At 37.9% G+C, this 23987-nt stretch overlaps 1 protein-coding gene across 11 annotated transcripts in view; it reads left to right on the top strand.

Annotated features, from left to right (window-relative positions):
* The first annotated feature begins 5646 nt into the window (after nucleotides 1-5646).
* SYNE2 (spectrin repeat containing nuclear envelope protein 2) overlaps nucleotides 5647-23987 on the top strand; it is a 229008-nt gene continuing 210667 nt past the window's right edge. For all 11 annotated transcript variants that reach the window (XM_087922313.1, XM_087922312.1, XM_087922311.1 and 8 more), the window contains exons 1-2: nucleotides 5647-6041; nucleotides 19033-19172. In XM_087922313.1, coding sequence (XP_087778439.1) covers nucleotides 19094-19172 — 79 coding nt within the window. In that variant the 5' untranslated portion in view covers nucleotides 5647-6041; nucleotides 19033-19093. The remainder of the gene's footprint in view (nucleotides 6042-19032; nucleotides 19173-23987) is intronic.

The raw sequence follows: 23987 nt of genomic DNA, 5'->3' as shown, positions 1-23987 counted from the left end.
TCTTTACATCTTGTTTCAAACCTTTGTAACTTCTCTTCCTTTTTTCCTCTCCTTTCTTCTCCAGTCTAGCCTTTTTACCACCCCCCGTCTCTTGATCTCCACCTTCTTAATCTTCACCCTCTTCTGTAATCCTCTTTTCTGTTGCTTTCTGACATTATATCGATTTTTCACCTGATTTTTCCCTTTTTTGGTTGTTTTTTTTAAGTCTTAAATTCTCCATTCTCTTTCCCCTCTTTCCCTTTTCTTCCCCAACTAAAGCTATTTGTTCATTAAAGATGGCTTCTTCTTCTTCATCCCAGCCTTCTTGTTCTTGTAATTGCTGATAGGTAGAAATCGCCATTTCTAAAAAATGAAAAACAGATCCAGAAGAGCCCTTCCCCTCTTGTTCCTCTTCTTTTAGCTTTTTGAATTCCATTTTCAGTTCATCAACAAGTAATGCCATAGTGAAAAAGTTTTTTAAACAACCCATAAGTTTTTAATCTTTCAAATAATAGTTTCCAAAGGTCCCAAAGTCACCAAGCAGTCCAAATACACACAGTCTTTTCATTTAGCACTTTCTTCTTTTTATACTTTCTCTTCCTGAGGTACAGTTCAATTGTAAAGTTCCAAAATGTATCTTTTAGAACTCTTGTTACAATTTAACTCTAGTCTTGTAAGTTCCAAGCAGCCTCCTCCAGCAAAAATCTTAATGTTAATTCTTTTCCTCTCCCTTCCCACTTATACCAAAGAGTAAAAAAATTTTTTTTTCTTTTTCAATGTTCAGAAATCTTTAATGTCCCCTTGGCTTTAACTTTCAAATTTAATTACCTGCTGGTGCCAGAACGGGTTTTTCCGATTTCCATCTGCTATCACCGTAAGGAAGGAGAGTGAGAAAAAACAAACTTTCCCTTTTAACTTTCATCCACCGCTTTGCCCAATCTTCTTTGGGAATGATGTGTCTTTGACGAAATTAAAATTCCAGGGTATTTAAATGCTACTTATTATCCCAGTCAGCCAGAACTTTCACTTTTTCAGCTTCCTCCTGCACATTCTTATCTGGATGCAGGCTTCTTTGTGGCAACCATTGCTGACCGCTGCTCCGCTGCCTTCGGAAAAGGGAGTTAAGCCAGTTGAGGAGGGGGGGTTGCGATTCCCCCATACCCCTGCTGGTTCTACCCTATCTTCAGTTACCTCTACGGGGTAACTATTAGCCCCCCAAATCCAGCTGGATCGGGGGCACTCCAGTGGCGAGCGCAGCAGAAACCACGCACAATCGCGGATTCCTGCCGCCGCCGAAGCCTTACAAACCGGAAGTCCCCCATTGCAAATTATTTTTTGTCTGTTATCTTTTAGCAAGTCTCGCAGTTTGGCAAGGCTTGTGCTTATCGCAGCTAATTATTTTGCAAAAGCATTACAAGGTTTCTGTTCCTTTTGGATTGTGTTTGATTTGTTGGAAAAGGGCGTGGGTCAGAACACAAAGTGAAATATAAGGATGGGTGGATGATTGCCAAGGTGAAACTCAAGTTCCAACCAACCATACCCCAAATTGTAACATTTCTGGGGTAGTTAGTCAGGTTTGAGGAAGCAGAAACAATTATGTAGAGAAGTGTTGAATGCATGAAGAGATGAGAGAAAAACAATGGGTTATTTCATTCTGTTTATCACCCAGCATTTCATTGGATAAATGGGCAGACTAGACATATGTAATTGATGAATAAATAATAAATGTGTATGGCTGAATGTCACATTTAGTATCAACTGCAGGTTCTGGATCTAGCACAAGAACAATTCCACATGGAATACATTACTGTAGAGTAATTAAATATGAAAACAGCCATGTGAACAAATGTAACTAGGTCACCCCGTCCAGGAAAGGGCATAATTGGTGTATTAGCTGCAGATATAGTGCAGCTGCTAATAAAAGTAAAAGCAAACCAATAGTGCATATTACACCTATGCATTATTAGAGATTAAGGTACAGAATCTGAGAAATCTCCAAAATTCTGGCTTTGATAGAGAAAAATTTCCCATTATTCTTCTGGGCAATTAAAACTATTCACTGTGATTTTAGATTTGTCTCTCTTTTGGCTTCATTCCTATGAAGTCCTTAAAAGTTCACTAATTGATATGTCAACGTATCCTTACAGAACTAGTCTATGGGGTGGGTTATGTACATATTTAAATATGTACATATTTACTGTTCGATTTTCTGTTGCATTTGTCATTCATTTCATAATTTCAATATATTCTTTACATGCAAGGTTAATCTTTGATATGGACAAAACTGATCAGATTAATGCTAAAATGTAAACCATATTATTTGTTATATACATACTTAGGTTTTTCTTTTTTTTGTTAAAAATGAAAGCAATCATCATGCTAATCCATAACTGGCTCTACAATTTATAAGTAAAGATGAACTGACTGAAGTTTTCACTACCACTGTCAGGTAAGATTCCTTATTTGGAAACAGCCACTCCTGGGCCATAAATCACTCTTGTGTGCCACTATGGCCTGTACAGGTACACAGGTACACTAGTACCTGTGTACTATCCCTCACCTGGCAGCATCCAATTCTGAGTCCCAAATCACTCATGCTCATTGACTTGCCTGCCAGCCTACTTGCAAACCATCTGGGACTTGCAGCTTCCTGCTGGCTTCCCTACTGAGTTTGGTTGTGGGAAAGTGGCAGGAAATTGTGAGGAGGTCCTTGCTTAATGGTTTATAATCCTGGTTTAAAGACAACAATAAGGTCTGCTGGAATTGCCATTGCTAACTGATGTGCAAACATTCCATTTTACAACTGCATTGGTCAGCAGTGGAAATTTTGTTCCCATTTACTGTCATTAAGCAGGGACTAGCTGTTCCTCTAAAATTCAACATTTTCTACATCTAGAATCCTAGGCAATAATCACCCACTCTTAATATTGATTCTGTTTAGAGCATTGCTATCATTTAGAGCATTGTGTGTATTATTCTTTATATAAGCTACTTTTAAAAATAAGATGTTGCCATCATACAAACACCATACTTGACCACTGGATTATTTTTATATGGGATCCTTCAGACTCAAAGTTATGCTATCAACACTGGTTCACAATGTATATTTAAGATTGAATTCAAGGTGGGTGACAGAATTACTGGTAGTCACATGACTAATGACCCACACCAATAAAACCCACAAGATGACAAGTTAGAATGATACATAAAAGCAAGCCTCCTCTATGATGATCCCATGCTCTGAAATGACTTATGTGTAAGAAACCACAATCCTCTAACTTCATTAAGGACATGGCATGCTGCTATCCCCCAGGTGCCGTCTTATCTACTTGGTTGATTTACCACAGAGGCAAGCAATATTTTGTGACTGATAGGCACATTAGGAAGCACTCTTGGGGGAAAAAAAGCTATAATAAAGATGTGACAATCACAAAATATCCATTTATTAGTTGGCAAACTAGTGAGGTTCCTCACTTCCTGTTCAACCCCCACCATCAGAAAAACTTGGACATAAGCCCTTTCCAAGTCATTGATTCTGTGATCTCTGTTTTCTGGACAGGTTGACAGATTACTAATGAAGTGCTGGGCTTCCGATGCCAATTACGTTTATTCCCCAAGAATGCATTGCCTATGAAGTCTATGTGCCATTCTTGCAAATGAAGGCTATTTATTATTCGATAAGACTGACGTGATTAAAGTACTAGGTTACAAACTGGGAGACGGTGGGTCATAGGCATCAAATCAACTGGGTGATCTTGAGCCAGTCACTGTTTCTTGGCTGCAGGAAGAAAGCAGTGGCAAACCTCATTCAAAATGCTGCAAATAAATGGTAGAGATTAATTCAGGCAGTCTGCAGGAATCAACCGACTTGAAGATTCGAAAAGAAAAGAAGATTTAAATTTTTTTTACAACCAGCCTTTCATTTAGCAACTAGCAACTGCCTTTCGTTTGGCAACTAACTTGCTAGTCACTAGTTTTACTTGAATCTTAAAACAAAAAGGAAAACATACAACCAGGTGGACAAAGCGACTGATAATTATCATGGGAAATAACCATAGGTACATTCATGCCTGCAATGCAAGTATATTCTTATATAGTCTTTAATTTAAATTATCCTTGCTTGTTGCTTTTATAAAATGATGATCTCTTAATATATTGCTTACATGTTGCATTTTTACTGTCATTATTGTAAAAAGAGCAGATAAATATTTTAAAGTAATCAATTAACTATTCAATTGAAAATAACAGAACTGCCATAATTTGAAATCTGTCACTATACAATCCTAAGAATGTCTCTGATTGATCAAAATTCATTTTATTTTTTTTCTTTTCAGCTTCAAGGAAATACTGACTTTATATTTCTGAGCCAAGCCCTTGAATGGAAGAAATGTGTAGAAAACCAGTTTACCCCAATTTTAGCATATACTCAACAGACCAGAACTGGAAGGGATTGCCTGAAATGAAGCAGAAAACAGCAAAAATGGAAAAGTCAAATTCAAGACCACCCTTAGCTCTGAGATTGATTAATTGCAGTTAATTTAGATTGCAGCTTCTCTAACATACCACTGGCTTCTATTAAATGTAAAAAAAAACACACTCCAAACCCTATCATCACATCAACAGCACTTTGGAGTCAAAGTGCTTTTACATGGGTGGAGTGTTACAGACTGTACCATTTTGCAACTGATCAACACCCCAAGGCAATCATTTTGTGAGCATGCCCAGTACAGGCTTTCAAGTTTATTTCAAAATAAACTTTCTTAGTCAAAAAAGGTGGGAATTCTGGATTAATTTCATGGAAATAGTTTATCGTTCTAGCCTGTTGGCAGTTGTGTCTGGCAGCTATTTCATTTGTCTCAAGTTTACCTGAGTTAATTTACCTGAGTTAATTTGCTCAGCTTTTAAAGCACTTAGCAAAGCTTGGATGATGCTTCGGAATTGATTCCAAGAAAAAAAAGATAGGGATTTGCAGATCCATGTGATTTTATATTCAATTTCCTTATCTGACTGTCCCAAAGGTACTTTCTCAAGAGGCAACTGTACTTTCTGGGCTTTTTTTTTTTTTTTTTTTTGAAGACGTTTCGCTTCTCATCCAAGAAGCCTCTGAAGAAGAGCTGAAGCTTCTTGGATGAGAAGTGAAACATCTTAAAAGAAAAAAAAAAACAGAAAGTCCAGTCACCTCTTGAAAAAGCACCTTTGGGACAACCATGACCTGGATGACTGAGCATCTCCACAGACCTTATTCGACTGTATGCACCCTAAGAGAACGAATTCTCCGAAGTGAATTGAGGATGTAGGTCGACCCAGAGTTAATTTCTACACCTGTCACGATCACACTTTCTGGTTTGTAAAAATTTACTCCTACGGGGTTTGCCACTTGATGAGAAGCAGAAAGACCCGGTTTAAACTTCACCCCGGCTAGTCCCGTCACGCAACGCCTGTCTTGAGGAAAGTTCAGCGCTCGCGCCATCTTCCTTCCCGATCCGAGCTTAACTCGACTACATAATAGCAATAACTCAGTTTCCCTTTGCCCGACAACCGAGCAGTCGACGGGCCGCCTCTCCTCCGGCCACAGCAGGTGCCCTTTGCCTGGCCAACCTTCCCTTTCCCAGCCACGTGCTGTTTGTTTGTTTGCCTGGCCAAAGGGGGCGGTGGAAACGAACTCACGAGAGCCAAACAGAACCTCCTCCTTATTCCTCCTCTCCCGGGGGCGGCCTGGCGGGCCATCGGCCAAGTAGAAAGAGGGCGAGGCGGGGAGCCGCAATCTCCGTTTCCGACACTCGAAACGGTCACGGTAACGGCCGGAGCCAGAGAAATCAGACCGGGCCCGGCGGGTTTGGGGCGGAGTTTGCGCTCCCGAGGGAACGGCGAGGGCGTCGAAGAGCAAAGCCCCAACCTGTGAGGAGAGAGACGGATCCAAGCGGGGCCGCCCAGAGACCTTTCCCCTCTCCGTCTTTCGTCGCTCCCTCCCCTTCCAGCCCATCATCCACCTCCCCCCCCTTCCAGAGCCCATCTGGAGCGGCTGCCCCCCTCAGATCTAGGATAACAGAGCGCGCCGAAAAGTGAGTCTTTCTCTTCGTGTTTTTCTCCAGGGACAATCAAAGAGAGCTGCCGCCGCCCCGCGCGGGGATGCCCATTCGTAGCTACGCCAGCCCGCAGCGTCGGGGGGTTGGGGGCTTCTCAGGCGGGGGAGCAGCGTTGCAGCTGCGGAATGCTCTTCCCGCGTAGATGGGCTTGCAGTTGGGGAAACGGGGGAGGTCCTGCGCGCCCGCCAAGTTTCTGGAGCAAGGAGAAAAGAACCGCTTGAGCGTTAAAATAAAGGGGGATTTTGTTGTTGACGTTGCTGGTTTTATTATTGTTGCTGGTCGAGTTATTCGTAGTTAGTTTGTTGAAGCATCCCTGAATGAGGAAGTGGAGAGAAAGAATCCAGTCTTTCCCACCCACCCACCCCGTGTGTGTGTGTGTGTGTGTGTGTGTGTGTGTGTGTGAGAGAGAGAGAGAGAGAGAGAGAGAGAGAGTGCGAGCGCGCGCCCAGGGTACCAAAAGAGCCTCTGTAAACTCTCCCGAGAGCGGAGCCAAACATGTCTGGGCGGGAAGGATTAGGTTGAAAAAGAAACGGGCCATTTGCTCGAGTTGAGAAGGGGAGGAAGAAACCGAGTCCTCCCGCGGCGTGTCTTTTTCTCCGGGAAAGTTCCCTTCCCTTCCCTTCCTCCGCCCGGCTGCGACCTGGGATGCCCTGGATCGGGTCCAAGGAGCGACCCGCCTTTTTAAGGCTGAGTCCCTTTCCCTCCCTTCCTGACCGCCCCTCCTTCGCTTTGCTGGGCGATTTCCTCGCGCCTGCATTTTATTGGCTGGTTGCTTTACCTGGCGGCCTTTGTTGTCTGTAGCCGCCTTTGTTCTCTCGAAGGTGTCAACTCCACTTTCTCTCCCCAACCTATTATTTAACCCGCTTCTCTGCTCCGATAACGGACTTCTTCTAAGTTAAAAAAAGAAACCAGCTTAGTTTTGGACTGGTAGTGAAAAAATAACAAAAACATTTTGAGATTGGGGAACCCCCCCATAAAAATATAGTTAGGGACAGTCAGCTATGAAGTATGGTGGCCCAAGTTTCTACCCCTTTACAAGGTGGTGGTGGTAGTGTTGGAGGAGAAGACAGTATTTTAAATTTATTTTGTTTTGAAATGATCAAAGTAGAGAAGTCTTAGGAAAGCACAGAAGTGAATTTTATTCATGTTTATTAATAGATTTCTATTGCGTATTTCAAGGCAAGATACTGTTTCTTGACTGTTTACAAAATTTAGATAACATCAGCTGCATGTAATAAATATTGCATATTCATAGGAAAAAATAATAAGCAGAGGATGAAAGTTTGACTTAAAGGCACATAAAGTCATTACTTGCTGCAAGGTAGAATTTAAGAAATGTGACATTGATTAGATTGATGCAGATTAGAAATGTCTAAAGATGGTTTAACATGTAAAAATACTTTGGGGATCAAAAGTGGGAACAAAGTGGATTGCAGATGAATTCTAACAGAGGCAATCTTTTCATCAAACATTTCAGAAAACTAACTTCTGAGTGAATGGGATGGGTGATCTTTATTTAAGATGGTGTTTTGTGAGGAAGTAATGCAAATGATTAGGATGGAATTTTCTGTGAATGAAATATAGGCAATAGAAAAATATGGTAGTGCAAAGATACTTTATGGAAATTTCTATAACATGGAGTGGAGGGAGTACTTGTGAACCAAGATACTATTTTACTGTAGCTGTGACTACAAATCAGATTAATCACAACAACTTTCAAGGTATCTTTCAAAAATAAAATTATATGATGATAATAACACAGAACAAATCAGTAGTTAATTTTGTTGTTAATTGCTTCCAACTCTACATGACCCCACTGCTATCATTTTGCCAGAATTGTCTGTCAGTAATTGCTTCTTTGAATTAACTCCTATTATGTCATTGGTATTAGTTTCAAACTATCTTGTCAGTCTTTCTTAAAGTTTCCTTTAATTTTTCCAAGCATAAACATCAGATACCAGAACTGACTCAATAGAAATCTTGGAAGTATTTTGTAAGACTTTTGTTAACAATTGTTAATGATGGATCATGAGAAACCACATGTTGTAATTCATGTTTGTTTCTAGTTGAAATCTTACATACACCCTGAGTGCCATAAATGCTTTTCTCTTTCAACGTTATTCTTCCCTCTCTCATAAATAGGAATCCTGTCTCACCATTTGGAGCTGTGGTAAGAAATACTGAAGAAAGTAGATGGGATTTTGTACTCAGTCATACTTCGAGTAAATCCCTTTAAATCAATGGGCCTTATTCTATTCTATTAATACTGTGAAGCATTCTCATCCTGCTTGAGATGTTGCTAAAATGTGAGATGAAACAACTAATTATAAGGCCTGTGAGATGGAACTGATATGGATGGGAATGCTAAACCCAAAGCAACTGAAAGCTACTATTCAGAGAAGGTTGTTGTGAAGTATAACAATTTCATCATTTCTTGTATCACCTCCTTCTTATTATTTTGAGGAACTAAAATATTCCTCCTTATTCTCCTGTATCTGTTGCTTACATCAAGTCTACATTGGGACTAATGACAATTAGAGCTAACTTGGGTTGCCCTCAAGCCAGAACTTATAATTGTAGGTTGTGAATGGTCGAGGGAATACTATTGACTTTCTCCAGAATTTGACTTGACTATATATGTAACATGAAACCATAAAAATAGGTGAGACTTACTGTGAACGAGAAACCTCAGAAAGAAAATGATACTCCCAAACCCTACAGCTCATTTCCGACTTGGGAACCATAATCTGGAAAGCTATATAGTATTAATGGATTGGATTTTGAAAGGATTTTCAAATACCAGTATGGTGCAGGGCTGTCAAACTCAAGGCCTGCACGTTTTGTGTTACGTGCTGGCCAAGCCCGCCCCTGGTTTAGCAAAGGGGATAAAAAGTCCTGACATGTCACATGACATTGCCATGCTGATGTGAGTTTGACACTCCAGGTATAGTGCAACTATAGTGCAACTATTCAAGAAGCAGATGGAAAAAGATGAGGCGATGATCTTAAAATGCTTTTTTTTTTCATTAGCTGCTCCTTGTCTTTCAAAGTTGAAAGGGACAAAGTTTGCTAATGTTCATCCTCACCTGCCCTTGCCTGACCTACTCAGATTTTTTATTCATAAAGTTGACAAAGTTACTTGAATTGACATATACCTCCTTTTACTCTTGTACTTTAGGCGTGAATGGTGAATGTTGGAACAGGGCTGCTTACCTAGACTTCTGCTGAACTAAAGAAGTAAACTTGGGAAGTTGAATAGAGGAGAATAGAGTATGTGTAAAGATGATTAACTTTTTTTGAGGCAAATCCTAAATTCTCCCTTCCAGTTTGAATTATGAGAGTAACACTTAAATGTCAAAGTCTGCATTTTTACATTCCCTGCTTCTGTGTCTTTAAGAGCAGCCTGCCGTACAGAAATTTAGTAGAGGAACTGTTTTGGGCATAGCAATTATGTAATAGGGAAAACCTTCATACTGATGTGCAGTTAAAGGTAGAAGATGAAAACAGACTGTCAATTGCACACTGTTAAGCTTTTAATCAAAATAAAACTGTATATAATCAAACTTTGTAAACCTTCATGCATTTGTGCAACATGCTTTTTTGTGGTTGAAGCTAAGTATGATCAAGCAGCCCAGCAGTTAAATTTCTGTTTTGATTTTCTCTTCACTTGATATTCCAGCCATCTTTGGGGAGTTGAGTAACTGGCACTGTTTATTAAAAGCCTAATAAGCAAACATGGTAACATGATATAGACTGATCTACCTAGGATAAAGAACAGCTTATTTTTATCCATTCTATATTTATCTTGAGAAATCTTGTATGGAAATTTTGTATGCATTCAACTGTACATGTATTATATAGGACATATTGTGCATGTATTATATAGGACATATTGTGCATGTATTATATAGGATATATTGTGCATGTATTATATAGGACATATTGTGCATGTATTATATAGGATATATTGTGCATGTATTATATAGGACATATTGTGCATGTATTATATAGGACATCCAAATGGGCTGCACTTGTAGAAAAATCAATTTGCACTCACTCCCATTTCTATATCTTACCACTCCACTCAGTTTGAATAGTATATGAAACTGTGACTGTCCCAAGCAACTGTACAGTAAACCAAATACTAAACTGTGGTTAAAGTGATCACAAACTTTGGAAGGGATTAAATATAATTTTGTAGCAAATAGCATTTTATTTCCCTGCCATGAAAAGCTTAAGCCGTTGTTTTCTGCAATTCAGCTTATTGAAAATATTCAAGTGGGTTATGGGATTAGTTGTTCATGCCATTTATCATCAGGATTCATACTTAGCAATGATGGCAGTAATGCCAGAGGGGGAGAAAACAATGAAATTCTTCAGAGGGCAAGAAATCTTATCTAACAATTGATTTTTTTTTCATTAGCTGTGCCATTGTAGAAAATGAACTTATGAAAAACTAATTTTTAAAAACAAACAATTAATTCTAATTTGAACTTTTCACATGTGGGTTTGGTTGACCATATCTGAGACAATCTATTGGTTCAGCTAGCCACTATTAAGGGCTGTGTGATAATTTAGAAAAGCTGCTTCAGAAGTTCAAGAGTCCAAACAACACCTTTCTAAAACTCTTCTAAAGCAGACACATATTGCATGGCAATCTCATTGCAATTGCCACAATGCCGCATGATTCTTTGGAAAGGATGCAGCTGTTTTAAAGAGTTCCAGACTGGTACAAAGATGATCCACTGATACTCTAAAGCTATAAGGGGCTAGATGACCTTGGAAGCCAAAGAAAAAGATGCTGTCTAGGAAACAGATAAGAGAGGGCCCTCAGTGACTTAAAAATCAGAGAAAGAAACTTAGGAAGGATCCATCCTTTCCAGCTGGGAAGTTTGCATCTTTAAACTTACAAGATACTCTTAATGTAACCTTACAATAAAGTAGATTTAGTGTATCTAGATATTTCTTACCTGTCTGGTTTACTCAGGAGGGCTGACATCAATTTTGTAAGACTGAAGATACAAACTCCCCACTGCCACATTTACCTGTCTGATCAATTAGGACAGAGCCTTCCTAAGTTTCTTTATCATTAAATCCTTGTGGCCCCCCTCTCTCTTGTATGATTGTTTCCTAAGCAGTATCTCTTTCCTTCATCCCCCAAAGTCACCCACTTACTCCTTTATAGAAGCATCTTTGTAGAATCAGATCTGATGTATTGTTTGTACACCCTGGCTCTCTCTTCCATCACTTGTTGTATTGATTGGGATGTTGTATTGATTGGGATGATAGGAATTGCAGTCCAATAAAACTGGATGGCACTAGTGGTGGGATTTTTTTTTTACTACTGGTTCTGTGGGTGTGGCTTGGTGGGGTGTGGCTTGGTGGGCGTGGTAGGGGACGGATACTGTAAAATCTCCATTCCCACCCCACTCCACTTGCCTGCTTTCCAGCTCTCTTCTCCTGTTCAGGGAAACAAAAGAAGACCCGGTCGATCAGCTGGGACTCGGGAGGCAGAGAATAGATGGGGGTGGGGGGTGGGGGTGGCAGTCAGAGGCGGTATTTGCCAGTTCTCTGAACTACTCCAAATTTCCACTACCGATTCTCCAGAACTGGTCACAACCTGCTGAATACCACCTCTGGATGGCACCAGGTATACCTATCCTTTGTGATTCCAGATTAGAGTCCATCCCAATCTGTCTGGAGGTGCCAAGGATTAGGAAATGGACCTTCCATACATGCACTGTTTCTCTGAACTATGTTCCTTCTCCTAGAATGCAGATTTTCAGACTTTTATGATTGACCCAATATTTCCTGGTATTATTTCACAAATGTACTTTTTTCTACAAACCAAAGAGCGTAGATAACTTACGATTTTAAAAAACAGAGTTTTGAATTTTCTAGCCTGATGAATCTTGTTAGGTTTATCATTTGCTCTCTTTCAGTATTTGAACTTGGGGGTGGCAAATGATGACATGTGACGTTATTCTCTTTTGAACTCATCCTTGATCTGCATCACCAGAAAAATTTAAATTGGTTGTAAAAGCCATGTTTTTACTACAGAATAGCTTATAAGAATGAAGCATTTAAATTCTCACTGGTCCATTCATCATCCTGAGAGTCTCCACCTTTAGGAGAAAATTATCAGTCTGTGACAATGGATTTATTAAAGATTCCCATGTCTTCCTTCCTCTGCCCACAAGATCCTTGGGGACTTACTGGATGTAAGAGAAGAATTACAGTTTCAAATTCAATGGCCCATTTCAGCAGTCAGAAAGGAAACAAAAAATAAATAGTTGCAAAATGCATGTTACACTTTCAATATATTCCTTGTGATTTTCTCAAGATAGAATTCCACTAATGAAACAGCCAGGCCAAAGTGAACAATATGTGTGAAACATTCTAAGTAAAATGATAATGTATGTTTGTTTGTTTGTTTGTTTGTTTCTTTCTTTCTTTCTTTCTTTCTTTCTTTCTTTCTTTCTTTCTTTCTTTCTTTCTTTCTTTCTTTCTTTCTTAAGGCTGCTTTTCCTTGTTTCTCATCTGCTTACCAAATTAACAGTGCTTTAATTGCCAATCTCTCATTTGTTCTTGTCTTGCTATCTCTTTGAACAAAATAAGCCCAAAGAACTTTTGCTTCAGCATTTCTACTGCAGAAATGTTGGTACCCAGGGGAGGGATGCAAAGGAAAAAAGAAGAAGTAGGTCATCTATGCTATATGGTGCATCCCCAACAGATTTTTCTTGATTGGATTTTTTTTACTGTTGTTTTAATAACAAGACCTGTCTGTTTCTCCACTCTGTTCTCCGGAATGAATCCTATTTTTCACATTTCCCCTGAATGTGTTTTCTTCCTGTTTTTAAAAATCAATCAGTATTAAAAATTAATATATTTGGGCTTTTTAAAAATATTGTTTTCTGAATTCATTTGGAAGCTTAACTGAATTTTATAGCCTTATTGTTTTTTAGAAAAACACCTTCCAGTTGCAAAGTGAGTTGGGTACACTCTGTTATTCTATGTCTCCTGTGTGTTGGTACCACTTCCAGGAAAAATTCCTTCCTTCCTTCCCTCATTCCTCTTTATGCATTAGCATCACAGGATCTTCATTTCCAAAACTATCTAAGTCTCCCCTGTGTTGCTCAGCAAGGGTAGCCTGTTTCACTTGATTTAGGAGCAAAAATTAAATATGAGTTAAGTGGGAGCCAACTGTGTTATGCCTATCCTGGGGCCAGTGACATATCTGCATTTTCTTTCTTCTCTGTTCACACAACTACAGTGGATCGTGTTTTGTGTGTGTTGGGGGGTCTATCATTCAGCATAATCTTCCAAAACATTCCTCTGGACTTCTCATGTTTGACATCCTGAGCTAGTCAATCAGTTCCAGGCTTTATTAAAATTGATTTGAAGTATCACAGGAACATCGCTAACAATTCTGGCCCCAGGAACTTCTCCAGGAGGGTTGATCCCAAGATACTCTGCATTAAAAAAAAATCATTAGGAATCTCTCTACTAGTTCTGGCCCAAGGTGTCACAGAGATATCTCCATTAGATTTGGCCACAAGGTAGCTTAAACTCATTACTTATTTAATCGTATATCCCAGAGCATCAGACATGGCCAATGCACATGCATTTCAGCAAAGCTCTGCATAGAATTTTAATAGACAGAATGAAACCCTTGTTCTGCCTTGACTGAATTAATCATATACATTAAGAACTGGATGAGAAGTAGCTTTTCATAGCAGTTTATTGGTATCCAAATAAATAAAGCAAGAAAGCAAGCTGCCACTACCACATCCCATATCCCCTGTACTGCTTTGGGTTTGACCTTTACAAAAGGCAGAGAAGAACCCTGCCACAATGTCCATTGTAAGGACTTTTTAGTGAATCTCTCAGGATACATCTAGTAGGTTGCAGCTTTAGTTTGGCAAGACTCTGTCCAATAGGTGTAAGCCAATAAAGGATTGAACTCAATTGGATTTTGCTGTGTTGTCTCTGGGCTTGAGCCTCACATACCATTTTATAAAATTGTTAAGTAAAATACACGTTATATGTTACAACATATAAAATTGTTATGTCTTTTAGTAGTATATACTGTAGATGTGCAATAAACCTCCATAGACGGTATCACACAGTTTGAAAACACACTTGTTTGATCCAGTCAGAGAAGCTCTGCCTTAAATGTTGGGTGATTTGAAGGTTTTGCCAATATATTATCTTCCAAAATGTGTTGTTCTGTTTTTCCTGTAATATTAATGCAGGTAATCCTTGACTTACAACAGAATGCATAGTGACTGTTCAAAGTTACAAAGGCACTGAAAAAGTGACTTACGACTATCTTTCAAACTTATAACCGTTGCAACATCCCCATGATCATGTGATCAAAAGTCAGACATCTGTCAACTGATTCATATCTATGATGGTTGCAGTGTCCCTGGGTCATGTGATCACTTGTTGAGACTTTCCGATGAGCAAAGTCAACGGGAAAGCCAGATTCACTTAACTGTGCTACTAATTTAACAACTGCAGTGATTCACTTTATAAAAGTGTGGCAAAGAAAGATCATAAAATGGGTCAAAACTCATGTAACAAAGGTCTCACTTAGCAACAGAAATTTTGGGCTCAGTTGTGGTTGTTCAGTCGAGGGCTACCTGTACTTAATTTTTCACTTCATTGGAAGAGAGAAGAAAATACATTAATGGATTCAAACTCCCCCTGATTCCTCTAAATTAATAGCGTCTCAATGAATTGATAACCATTTCTGCTAGTATTTAGACATTCAAACAAGCTAGTGTGCCACTGAGCTACAGCCTTGGCTTAGAGAAAGCTTGCAGTCTTCATGCCAATGGTGATTTTAGCTAGAGAATCCAATCTCCGTGTCTGTGCATATTCCAGACACTACACTCTGAAGAATTTTTTAAGATATGTACATCTTCTATTTCTCCCCCACCCCCCGCCCCCAAGATTCAACAGCCCTGGTTGTGGGGTAGGGGAATGTTTTTAGCAGTATTGTTTTTAAAATATTGTCTTTTTTCTTATATATCACTTAAAGCAGTTTGGAATGGAAGGACAGAGAAATAAACAAACAGACAAACTATAAATACAATATTGTTGCTGCTATTTTCCAGTTCCTGCTATGGAAATTTTTCAATGTGTTATTTTCAGGACAAAACTAAGTTGGGCCTTTTCTTTTTCCTCTATGAGATTTCAGCTGTGGGTCTATTTATATAATGGTGGCCGGCTTCCAAGCCAAATATACTAGAATATGTGGCTTTCTCACTTTTGGGAATCAACATCTTGCTCTTTTGATGTTTGATTCCTAAACTGACTTTTCCTTCCCTGGAATAATCTCAGTTAAGCTGCCCATCAAACTTACCACTCCAGAAATATATTTGCCTCCCTTCGAACCCCATGCTTTCTCTTATCAATAGAGAGGTTCTTTGTTTTAAACTGGGCTAATACCAAATAGTTTCCCAGATTATAATAACTGTGGTGCAATTACTTTTCTTTTCCTTGCAGGCATACTTTATGCAAGATAGATAATCAGGTCATGGTTGCTATGTTTCTTCCAGACTAATTATTATTCTTCCAGACTGAATTATTTTCCAAAGTACTGGAAGGCAGGACAAGAAACAATGGATGAAAACTAATCAAGGAAAGAAGCAACTTAGAACTAAGGAGAAACTTCCTAACAACCAGTGCAACAGCTTGCCTTCAGACATTGTGGGTGCTTCATCACTGGAAGTTTTTAACAAGAGACTGGACAGCTATTTGTCTGAAATGGTATAGGATCTCCTGCTTGAGCAGGAGGCTGGACTGGAAGACCTCCAAGGTCCCTTCCAGCTCTATTCTATTCTAATTTTATTCTAGCTAGGCAAAACCCAGACTCAAATCTTCATTCAACCATTAAGCTTACTAAGTTGATTGGGCTGGTCCTCCTCAGTCACACTTATTGATTTATATTTTATCTTGGATTTTCTATTAATACATGGTGACCATGGGAAGGAAACAATAACAGCAAATGGTATCAGGAAGTGTTTGCACAACTGATGCAATTTGTATCATTTGCACAATGATACATGATGGTTATGGTACTGTTTTGAATCAAATATGTATATAGTGCTTATTCTGTTCTCTTTTTGCTGATATGAAATCAGCACTCATCAGTTGGGTAAAGGAAGACATCTATCTTAGGGAGACAGAGAAAGCAGGATAAAATGGCTTTTGGGTTTTGGCCTTCAACATCTGGTGGTCTGTCTCCTTTGACTCTGGATGTGTTTAGAGGTTCGCCTGAACTCATGGCTCTTGTTTGATGAGCAGGTGGCTAAGCGCCCTTTGCACAGATTTGTCTTGTGCACCAATTACATGTTTTCCAGGGCTGGGAAGCCTCACAGTCATTCATGCCTTAGTCACCTCTTAGCTATATTATTGCAAAGTGGAGCTGCCCTTGGAGACCACACAAAAGTTACAACTGGTCCAGAACACAGTGGCTCACACAATATTGGTTCTGCATAAGTTCGTCCATATTATAATTTTGTTGTGTGAGCAAGCACTGATTTCTTTTTAATTTACAGGTTTTATGCTTGTTTAATTTGCTCAGAGTTGCTTAAGATGGGTTGCCATATAAATTGTTTAATTTGAATATCAATAAATATTCAATATCTTAATTTTTACAGGCATGTTTCAGATTTAAGAACATATTATTAAACCCTTGTATACACTGTTAGGAGGGGGAGTTAGCTTTACCATGTGATTTTGTTTTAGTGTCCATTAAACTCCAACATACAACTATCAGAATCACATGGTGCTGCTGTTTTCCCTGAACTCTACTAATATATAGCTAATATACAATGAAGGATTTAAACGTATTTTCATTAAAATAACTCTTGCATGTAGACTATCGTTGTGTTAAGAAACAGGGTTTTATAATAATCTCTTTCGTATGTGAGTGGTTCAGCATTCAGACATTCGGTCCTCCCTTCTCCAGGGACATAATGATGTAGTACAATCCAGAAAAACAAAAAAAAATTGTTTATCCTGCATACATAGATAAGTTTTAGGAATGGTAATGGAATAAGAAAATCTGTTTGTACCAGAGAAGTGATTGCAGGAATTTTATGTTCCTGATTCCTCCAGGATGTTAAAAAATCAATGTTTCTGTTCAGCACTTAAAATGAAAACTGAAAGCTAGTTACACAAAGCCTGTGCCAATCTTAAGTTTTCTCTCATCTGACCTATGTTATAAATTAACAGTGTATTGCTGGAAGTATTCATTTGCTTATATAGAAGACTCTGGCCATATAAGGAAACAAAGTGATTCAGAATTCATGGCAAGATCATAAATAAATACTCTCTGGAGAATTAAATGGAACAGGCCTGTGTGGAAATTACTGTGTTTCAATAACATTTAAACAAACATAAGGTAAAACAATGTAATGTAGAGGATGGAGAACTGCTCTCCTGTTGAATCCAGTCCAATCCAATCCAATCCAGCCAACAAACAAACTTCCATGTTCTGCTTCTTCAAAGGGGCACAATCCCAGATTATTGAGTTACAAGTTGCTTCCTTATGGAGACTTTCCATTCTATCACAAAGAAACCATTATGAACAGTTTTTTCCCCAGATTTATCAGTTCCCCCCAATGTTTAGTTTTAGAACAAAGTGTAGATTAGATTTAGGTTAAGTTCGCACACTGTTTTAAGTTTTGTCTTTTCATAGAACAAAAATAAACCATAATTGACTGACTTTGCATAACACTTTTAAGGCATAAACCAAACAAACCCCGATTCTGGCTTACTAATATGAGTGAATTGAATCCCAGAGACTTCACTTCTGCTGCACCAAATTACTGCTGACAGATCTCCCCTCCATGTATTCATCTTGCCTTTCTGTTTTTCCATTAGATCACAAAGTAAGGATTCCATCGGTTAAAGGTTGATTGTCTGTGTTAGAGAGATTTGTTTTTAAAGTTTTAAACAAATAGAAGTGAAGAGGTGTTTTTCTCAGGACTGAGGAATTTTGATCCAAAACAGTAGAGAATGACAAAATTGTATGGACTAGATATCTACTACACCTCAGTAGAAAAAAAAAATTAAATTTACTGCCATTTTTGTGGTTGAGTGAAGGGCAGATTTGTTTGGCTCCTCTACTTGCTCCCAGTTTTTTTGTTTGTTTCTTATTTAGACTTTTAGATATAGTTTGTTTCTGTTTCTTCTTTAGATCTTTCACTAGCTGATAGCACAGATCTATTGCAATCAAGTCCATGAACTTTCTTTCATTAAGATGAGTTTTCATTGTCTATAGCAGCTCAATATGGGTTTTTTGATTAAAAAGTGTTAGCATTCAAAAGTTAGGCAAGTTACCAAGTTCAGGGCTGAAACATAAAATCTGTTGCAAAAGGAATTTGCATGGATACACTGTGGTAGCTAAGATACAGATAGGACAAGAATCTTGTGTCAGGCAACTTACTTTCACAGCTACCTTTTAATCTTTTGTTGGTTCTGCTACTTTTGTATCTAACCTGCTGTAATAATTGCTGAGCAAGAAAAGGTTCCCATCTTGCAAAAGATTTATTAAGGGTGAAATGAAAGAAGCTTCTCTCTTGGACACAATAACTGAAAGTATCTCAGGAAGCTGTCAGTTTGACTTTCTAATTTATCTTCCCCCTTTCCGATCTATGCTTCACATTTTTTTTTGATTTTTCAAGAAATGTATCTTTTGTTTTTGGCAATGACCTTTGCAGAAATGGAGGTGAGCCAATAGGAGTACAACCTAAAAAGCTAACTGATAGATTTATGATTCAGAAAGGAGTAGTTCCCAGTTCCAGATAATGTTAGCAAACATTGTTCATAGCAAACAGAAGCAGGTAAATTGCCTTAAAGAAAAAAAGGCTAGAGGCTTTTACAGAAAGCATTAGTTTTATAAGAGAAATCTAGTCAAGTTGGTTGCTATTAATGTTGGTTTCTCTTCTAGGTTTCCATCTTCCAGTTTGACCACTGAAATGAATGTACAGTGATTACTTGTCCATAAAAGCATGGAACCTCTTAAAACTTCATTGGTATCTGAAGAACAAACTTCTACAGAGATTGATGATCGACATTATTCATTGCAAGGTAGGCTTTGTTTAAATGCCACAAAATATATTTATTGAATTTTTTATGTGGCAAATGTTTATGGTCATAGCCTCATTAGAAGTTTATTTCAGATCACAGAATAGACTTGAAATAAAGTAAAATGAATAAGATTAATCTAACTTGGTGTCTTGCTTCTGATCATAATCAGCTGGATTTTACCAGCAAAGAAATAATGTTGTCATCTGAATACTGATGTTGTGCTAAACTATATCACTGTTTGTTTGGTTTGAGATCAGAGCATAGATATTATTTTATTCAAAGCTAAGAGCCACTTGTAACTGAAGGCATGCCAAGAGCTTCATTACAAAAACAGTGGGTAAAGTCAGGTTAAATATTAAATTTAATATATCTGGAATGGAAATGAAATGCTAATATATTACTACATGTAATTGAATATTCTCCAATCATGTATTTTTATTCTTTTGCTACATTAAAAACTATAGTTTGGATTGGTGAGGGATGTACTTAATTTTTTTAAGGGATGGGGCAAATGCAGGCATTTAAAATTATATACACTATATAGAAGCCAAATCATTACATACAACTGAGCATAGTTTAATACATTCTGGGTTATACCAAAGGTGCTTTTCAAAAGGCAACTGGTCTTTGTTATTTGTGTGAAGACCAAGAAGTTTGCTTGATGATCCAATAAGCATTTTTTAAGTTCAACTGAAGAAGCTTCTTGGATGGAAAGTGAAATGTCTTCAAGCGAAGAAACAGTTGCCTCTTGAAAAAAGCACCTTTGGGACCACCATGACCTGGATGACAGAATCTCCATATACATTCTGAGTTATACATTTTTTATGAATAAATTTCACAAAATTGTAAGTGTATGAATTTACACTCTGAACCTTCATTTAATGGCATTAGTATCAATTGTTTCCTCTTGTTTAGAATGTATTGGTTGTTCTGTTTCACTAGTTGAAAAAAAATAATTTGCTTTTGGAAGAAGAATGATGTTGAAACGTGGTAAATTGGTGAAACCTAAAACAAGTGAACCAATTCTGGTCCATTGGAAGTGGTGCCTCTGATATATCCAAACAGGGGCAAGTGGGAACCTTCTGCAGGACATGCCTAAACTTTGGAAGAGGATCTTTGTATAGGCTCAATAAAAATTGTAAATTGCTCTTTTCAAAGGTTTTGCACAACCTTAATAGAAATAATTTTGCTTTCATACTGTTGCTCTTGTGAAGACTTGTTAAGAAAAATGTCTGATGTTCAGAAATCCTCAGCCCAAGTACTTATCTATTTTGTACTTCTTGAATGGAGGTGCTCATTTAATATGAAAAAGCAGATTGGAAAATGGGATGTTTGTTTATTTAATTTTATTTCTGAATGACATTACAAGCAAGCATTGTAACTTGCAGAATAGTAAAGGCAGAATGTCACCTGGGGCTAAAAAGGACCCTTGAACATAAACTTGGGGAACCTGTGCAAACATTACAGAGAATACTATGTTATATAGATGAATGATCTATTGTAAATCAATTCCCTTTTAACTTTAAGAATATGAGAGGCTAGTTGGATACTCCTTTAATCAAACTTTCATTACTACTGCCAAAATCATGGATATAATACATGGACAAGATTATAACAGGACATGGCTAATGTTGTACATGGTGTCTAAATATGGTTTTCTTAAATACAATTTAGTGAATTAACTGCAATTAATTGGCTTCATAACTAAAATGTATGTGATCAGTGTAAGATAATGATTATATTTGTTATCTGTATTCTGTGATTAACTTTGGTTTACTGAATTCTGTCTGTTTCTGAATTGCCAACAGAAACTGGACTTGCACAATACACTGGGCTAAAATGACTAGATAAACAAGATATTTTGAACAGATTGACAGAAATATGATTTAAATCAGTCAACATGACAAATTGTTTTTTCCAATTTACTATATTATGTGAAACCAGTGTAGTGGTATGAAAACCACTTGAGGTTTATATGACATGAGGCTTATATAACATAGTATTAAGCCAACCAATTGTGCCTTGATTGATGAACTATGGATAACACAATATGTGAATCCAGTATATATAAATACACCCACAAAAATTTACACTTCTGAGCTTGTTTTTTATTACTTCAAAAGTTAGGAATTTAATTTTTTATGCTTGTAATTGCAAAGGAGGGATAAAGCAATCTATGAAATCTTAGACAGCTTGCTTTCTCACTTGCATGGAATTCTAGTTGCTCTTGGCTATTAGGCAAGTTACAAGCCTGTATCTACATGCTAACATTGAAGAAAGAGTAACACAGCAATTGTTTGTCATCTTGCTTAGTCACCTTCCTGGAATTGTGGTTGGCTAGAAAAGTGGATAAGCACAAACCTCATCCAAGTGATTTAATAACTCAAGTTTTTTGGTCTATATCTTGACATTATCTGTCTTCTTATTGATACACACTTATCATTTGGAAGAGAAGGAAAGTGCAGTTCAAAGAAAATCTTTAGCCCCAGTTATGAATACATCCCTACTTCATTGCAAAAAATGTGAAAGAGCTGTATAATTTATCAAGTAAGTATTCTGTTGGTAGTGATTTTCCTGGTTGGTTTTCATGAACGGAAATGTATAGACTTTATGCTTCCCATGTAAGTGTTTTTATGACTTGCTATAAAAACGTCTGTAAGTCAAAGTCAAACATCAAACCCACATGTTCATATTATATATACATATTATAAATACTACTAATGTGGTGCAGTGGTTAGAATGCAGTACTGCAGGCTGACTCTGCCCACTGCCAGGAGTTTAATCCAGACCGGCTCGAGTTTGGCTCAGCCTTCCATTCTTCTGAGGTTGGTAAAATGAAGACCATATACTGACATTTGTAAACTGCTCAGAGAGTGCTGTAGGAGCACTATGAAGTGGTATACAAGACTAACTGCTATTGAAGTTATTTCCTGTGGTGCAGTAGCACCTCTGTTTAATATTTGTTTTTAGAAAGGGAAATCAGTTCAGGTGTGTCTGCCACCACACCCTCCTCCTTAAAAAACAAATAAAGTCATAAATGCCAAGGATGAAGAAATAGTGAATAAATTCCATGATGACTCATAGCATTTTCCATTTGATTGGGCTACTATGCAGCTACACTGATTTGAGAGAAATATTATCCGAAAGACAGATTGTGGTTTTAATCTGCTTCCCCTTAGTCTGAAAATGTTTGTGTGTCGTTTCTGGAGACAGAGAGCTAATGTGGATGCCAACAACCTCATTGATATATGAGAATCCAAGAGGCATCATGGGTAAAGTAAGCCAGGCTACACCTAACATTATGGGTATGGATATCCATTTGTACAACAGGACTAAAAAAAGGGCTTCCTTCCTACTTGCATGACCCAGGTATCTTCTTAATTCACCTGGAACACATTTGTGTATACTTGGGATAATACAGAGAGGAAGAGGAACTTGTTCTGCTAACTGACAACAGTGGTTACAATTTGTAATTGCTTGCTCTTCCTTGCTGTGTATGAAGGAATAAATTAATATTTCTGATGCTGTGCCACTTGCACAGTTATGTTGTGGATAAGGAACATTTTATTTTACGCTGCTTCTGGTGTAATGACTTAGAGTGACCTTCAAATATCAAAAATTATTAAGGCAACAATATTGCAGTACTTAAAAATGAATAGAAAAGAAAGAACATTCATCCATAGCATTCCCACAAGGAAGGCCTGGGTGGAAAGGTGAGTCTTCAATAAACGCATGGTGGATAGTCCTTGACTTATAACAGTTTGTTTAGTGACCATTCAAAGTTACAATGGCACTTAAAAATGACTTATGAAGTATTCCACACTTACAACCATTGCAGTATTGCCATGGTCACATGATCAAAATTCAAACACTTAGCGACTGGTTCACATTTATGATGGTTGCAATGTCCTGGAGTCATGTGATTACCTGTTGTGATCTTTGGACAAGCAGAGTCAATGGGAAAGTCCGATTTACTTAACAACTGTGTCACTGACTTAACAACTGCAGTGATTCACTTAATTGTGGCAAGTAAGGTCGTAAAATGGGGCAAAATTCACTTAACAAATGACTTACTTAGCAACAGAAATTTTGGGCTCAATTGGTCATAAGGCAAGGACTACCTGTATAGTAAGTTCTCGTGGATTTCAGGGGAAAGAGCATTCCAGACAGCAGGTAACATCCTAGAGAGGTTCCCTATCAGTAACATAAGTGAACATTGCCAATCACAGCACATACAATAAGACCTCTTTTCATAAGCTTTTTGATCACCCAGTTCTGCAATGGACAAAAAATCTGGAATTTAGACTACTGCAAATGGTTTTATACTTACAGGCCCAAAGAAAAACTATGAACCTGGGTTGGGAATTAATTGACCACTTATGCAGTTGCTTTAACACTAGCAGTAACATCTAATGTAACCGATCCCCTTCTCAGCAAACAAGTAATTGCATTCTTCATCAATTGCAGGTTCAAAACAAAATATATCATTCTACTGTAATCTCAATGTATGGTTACTGGTGTACACCAGCCAAAGCTAGTAATAGGCAGCAGACAGACTAAAGGTAGACATTGTTTTATGATGCAATATTGAGTTCACTGTCCATTGTTGCCTCTGGATGATGCTATTTATCAGCAGCTTACTGCTGCTGCTTATATGACTTTACCTCAAAGCAAATTAATTTTGCTTAGCATCTATTAGACCTATGGACAGAAAGAAGAACTCTTCAGACATTTGGTGACAAAGATTGGAAGCATAGTTATATGATTATTATGATCTTCCCTCTATCACACTTGTTCCGGCCTCCAGTTCCTATG

The sequence above is a fragment of the Pseudonaja textilis genome, chromosome 1 (assembly GCF_049901715.1).
Source record: "Pseudonaja textilis isolate UNSWEBS1 chromosome 1, rPseTex1.2, whole genome shotgun sequence".
Taxonomy (NCBI): domain Eukaryota; kingdom Metazoa; phylum Chordata; class Lepidosauria; order Squamata; family Elapidae; genus Pseudonaja; species Pseudonaja textilis.
Note: the sequence above shows the minus strand (reverse complement) of the source record. Positions and strands in the feature narration are given on the sequence as shown.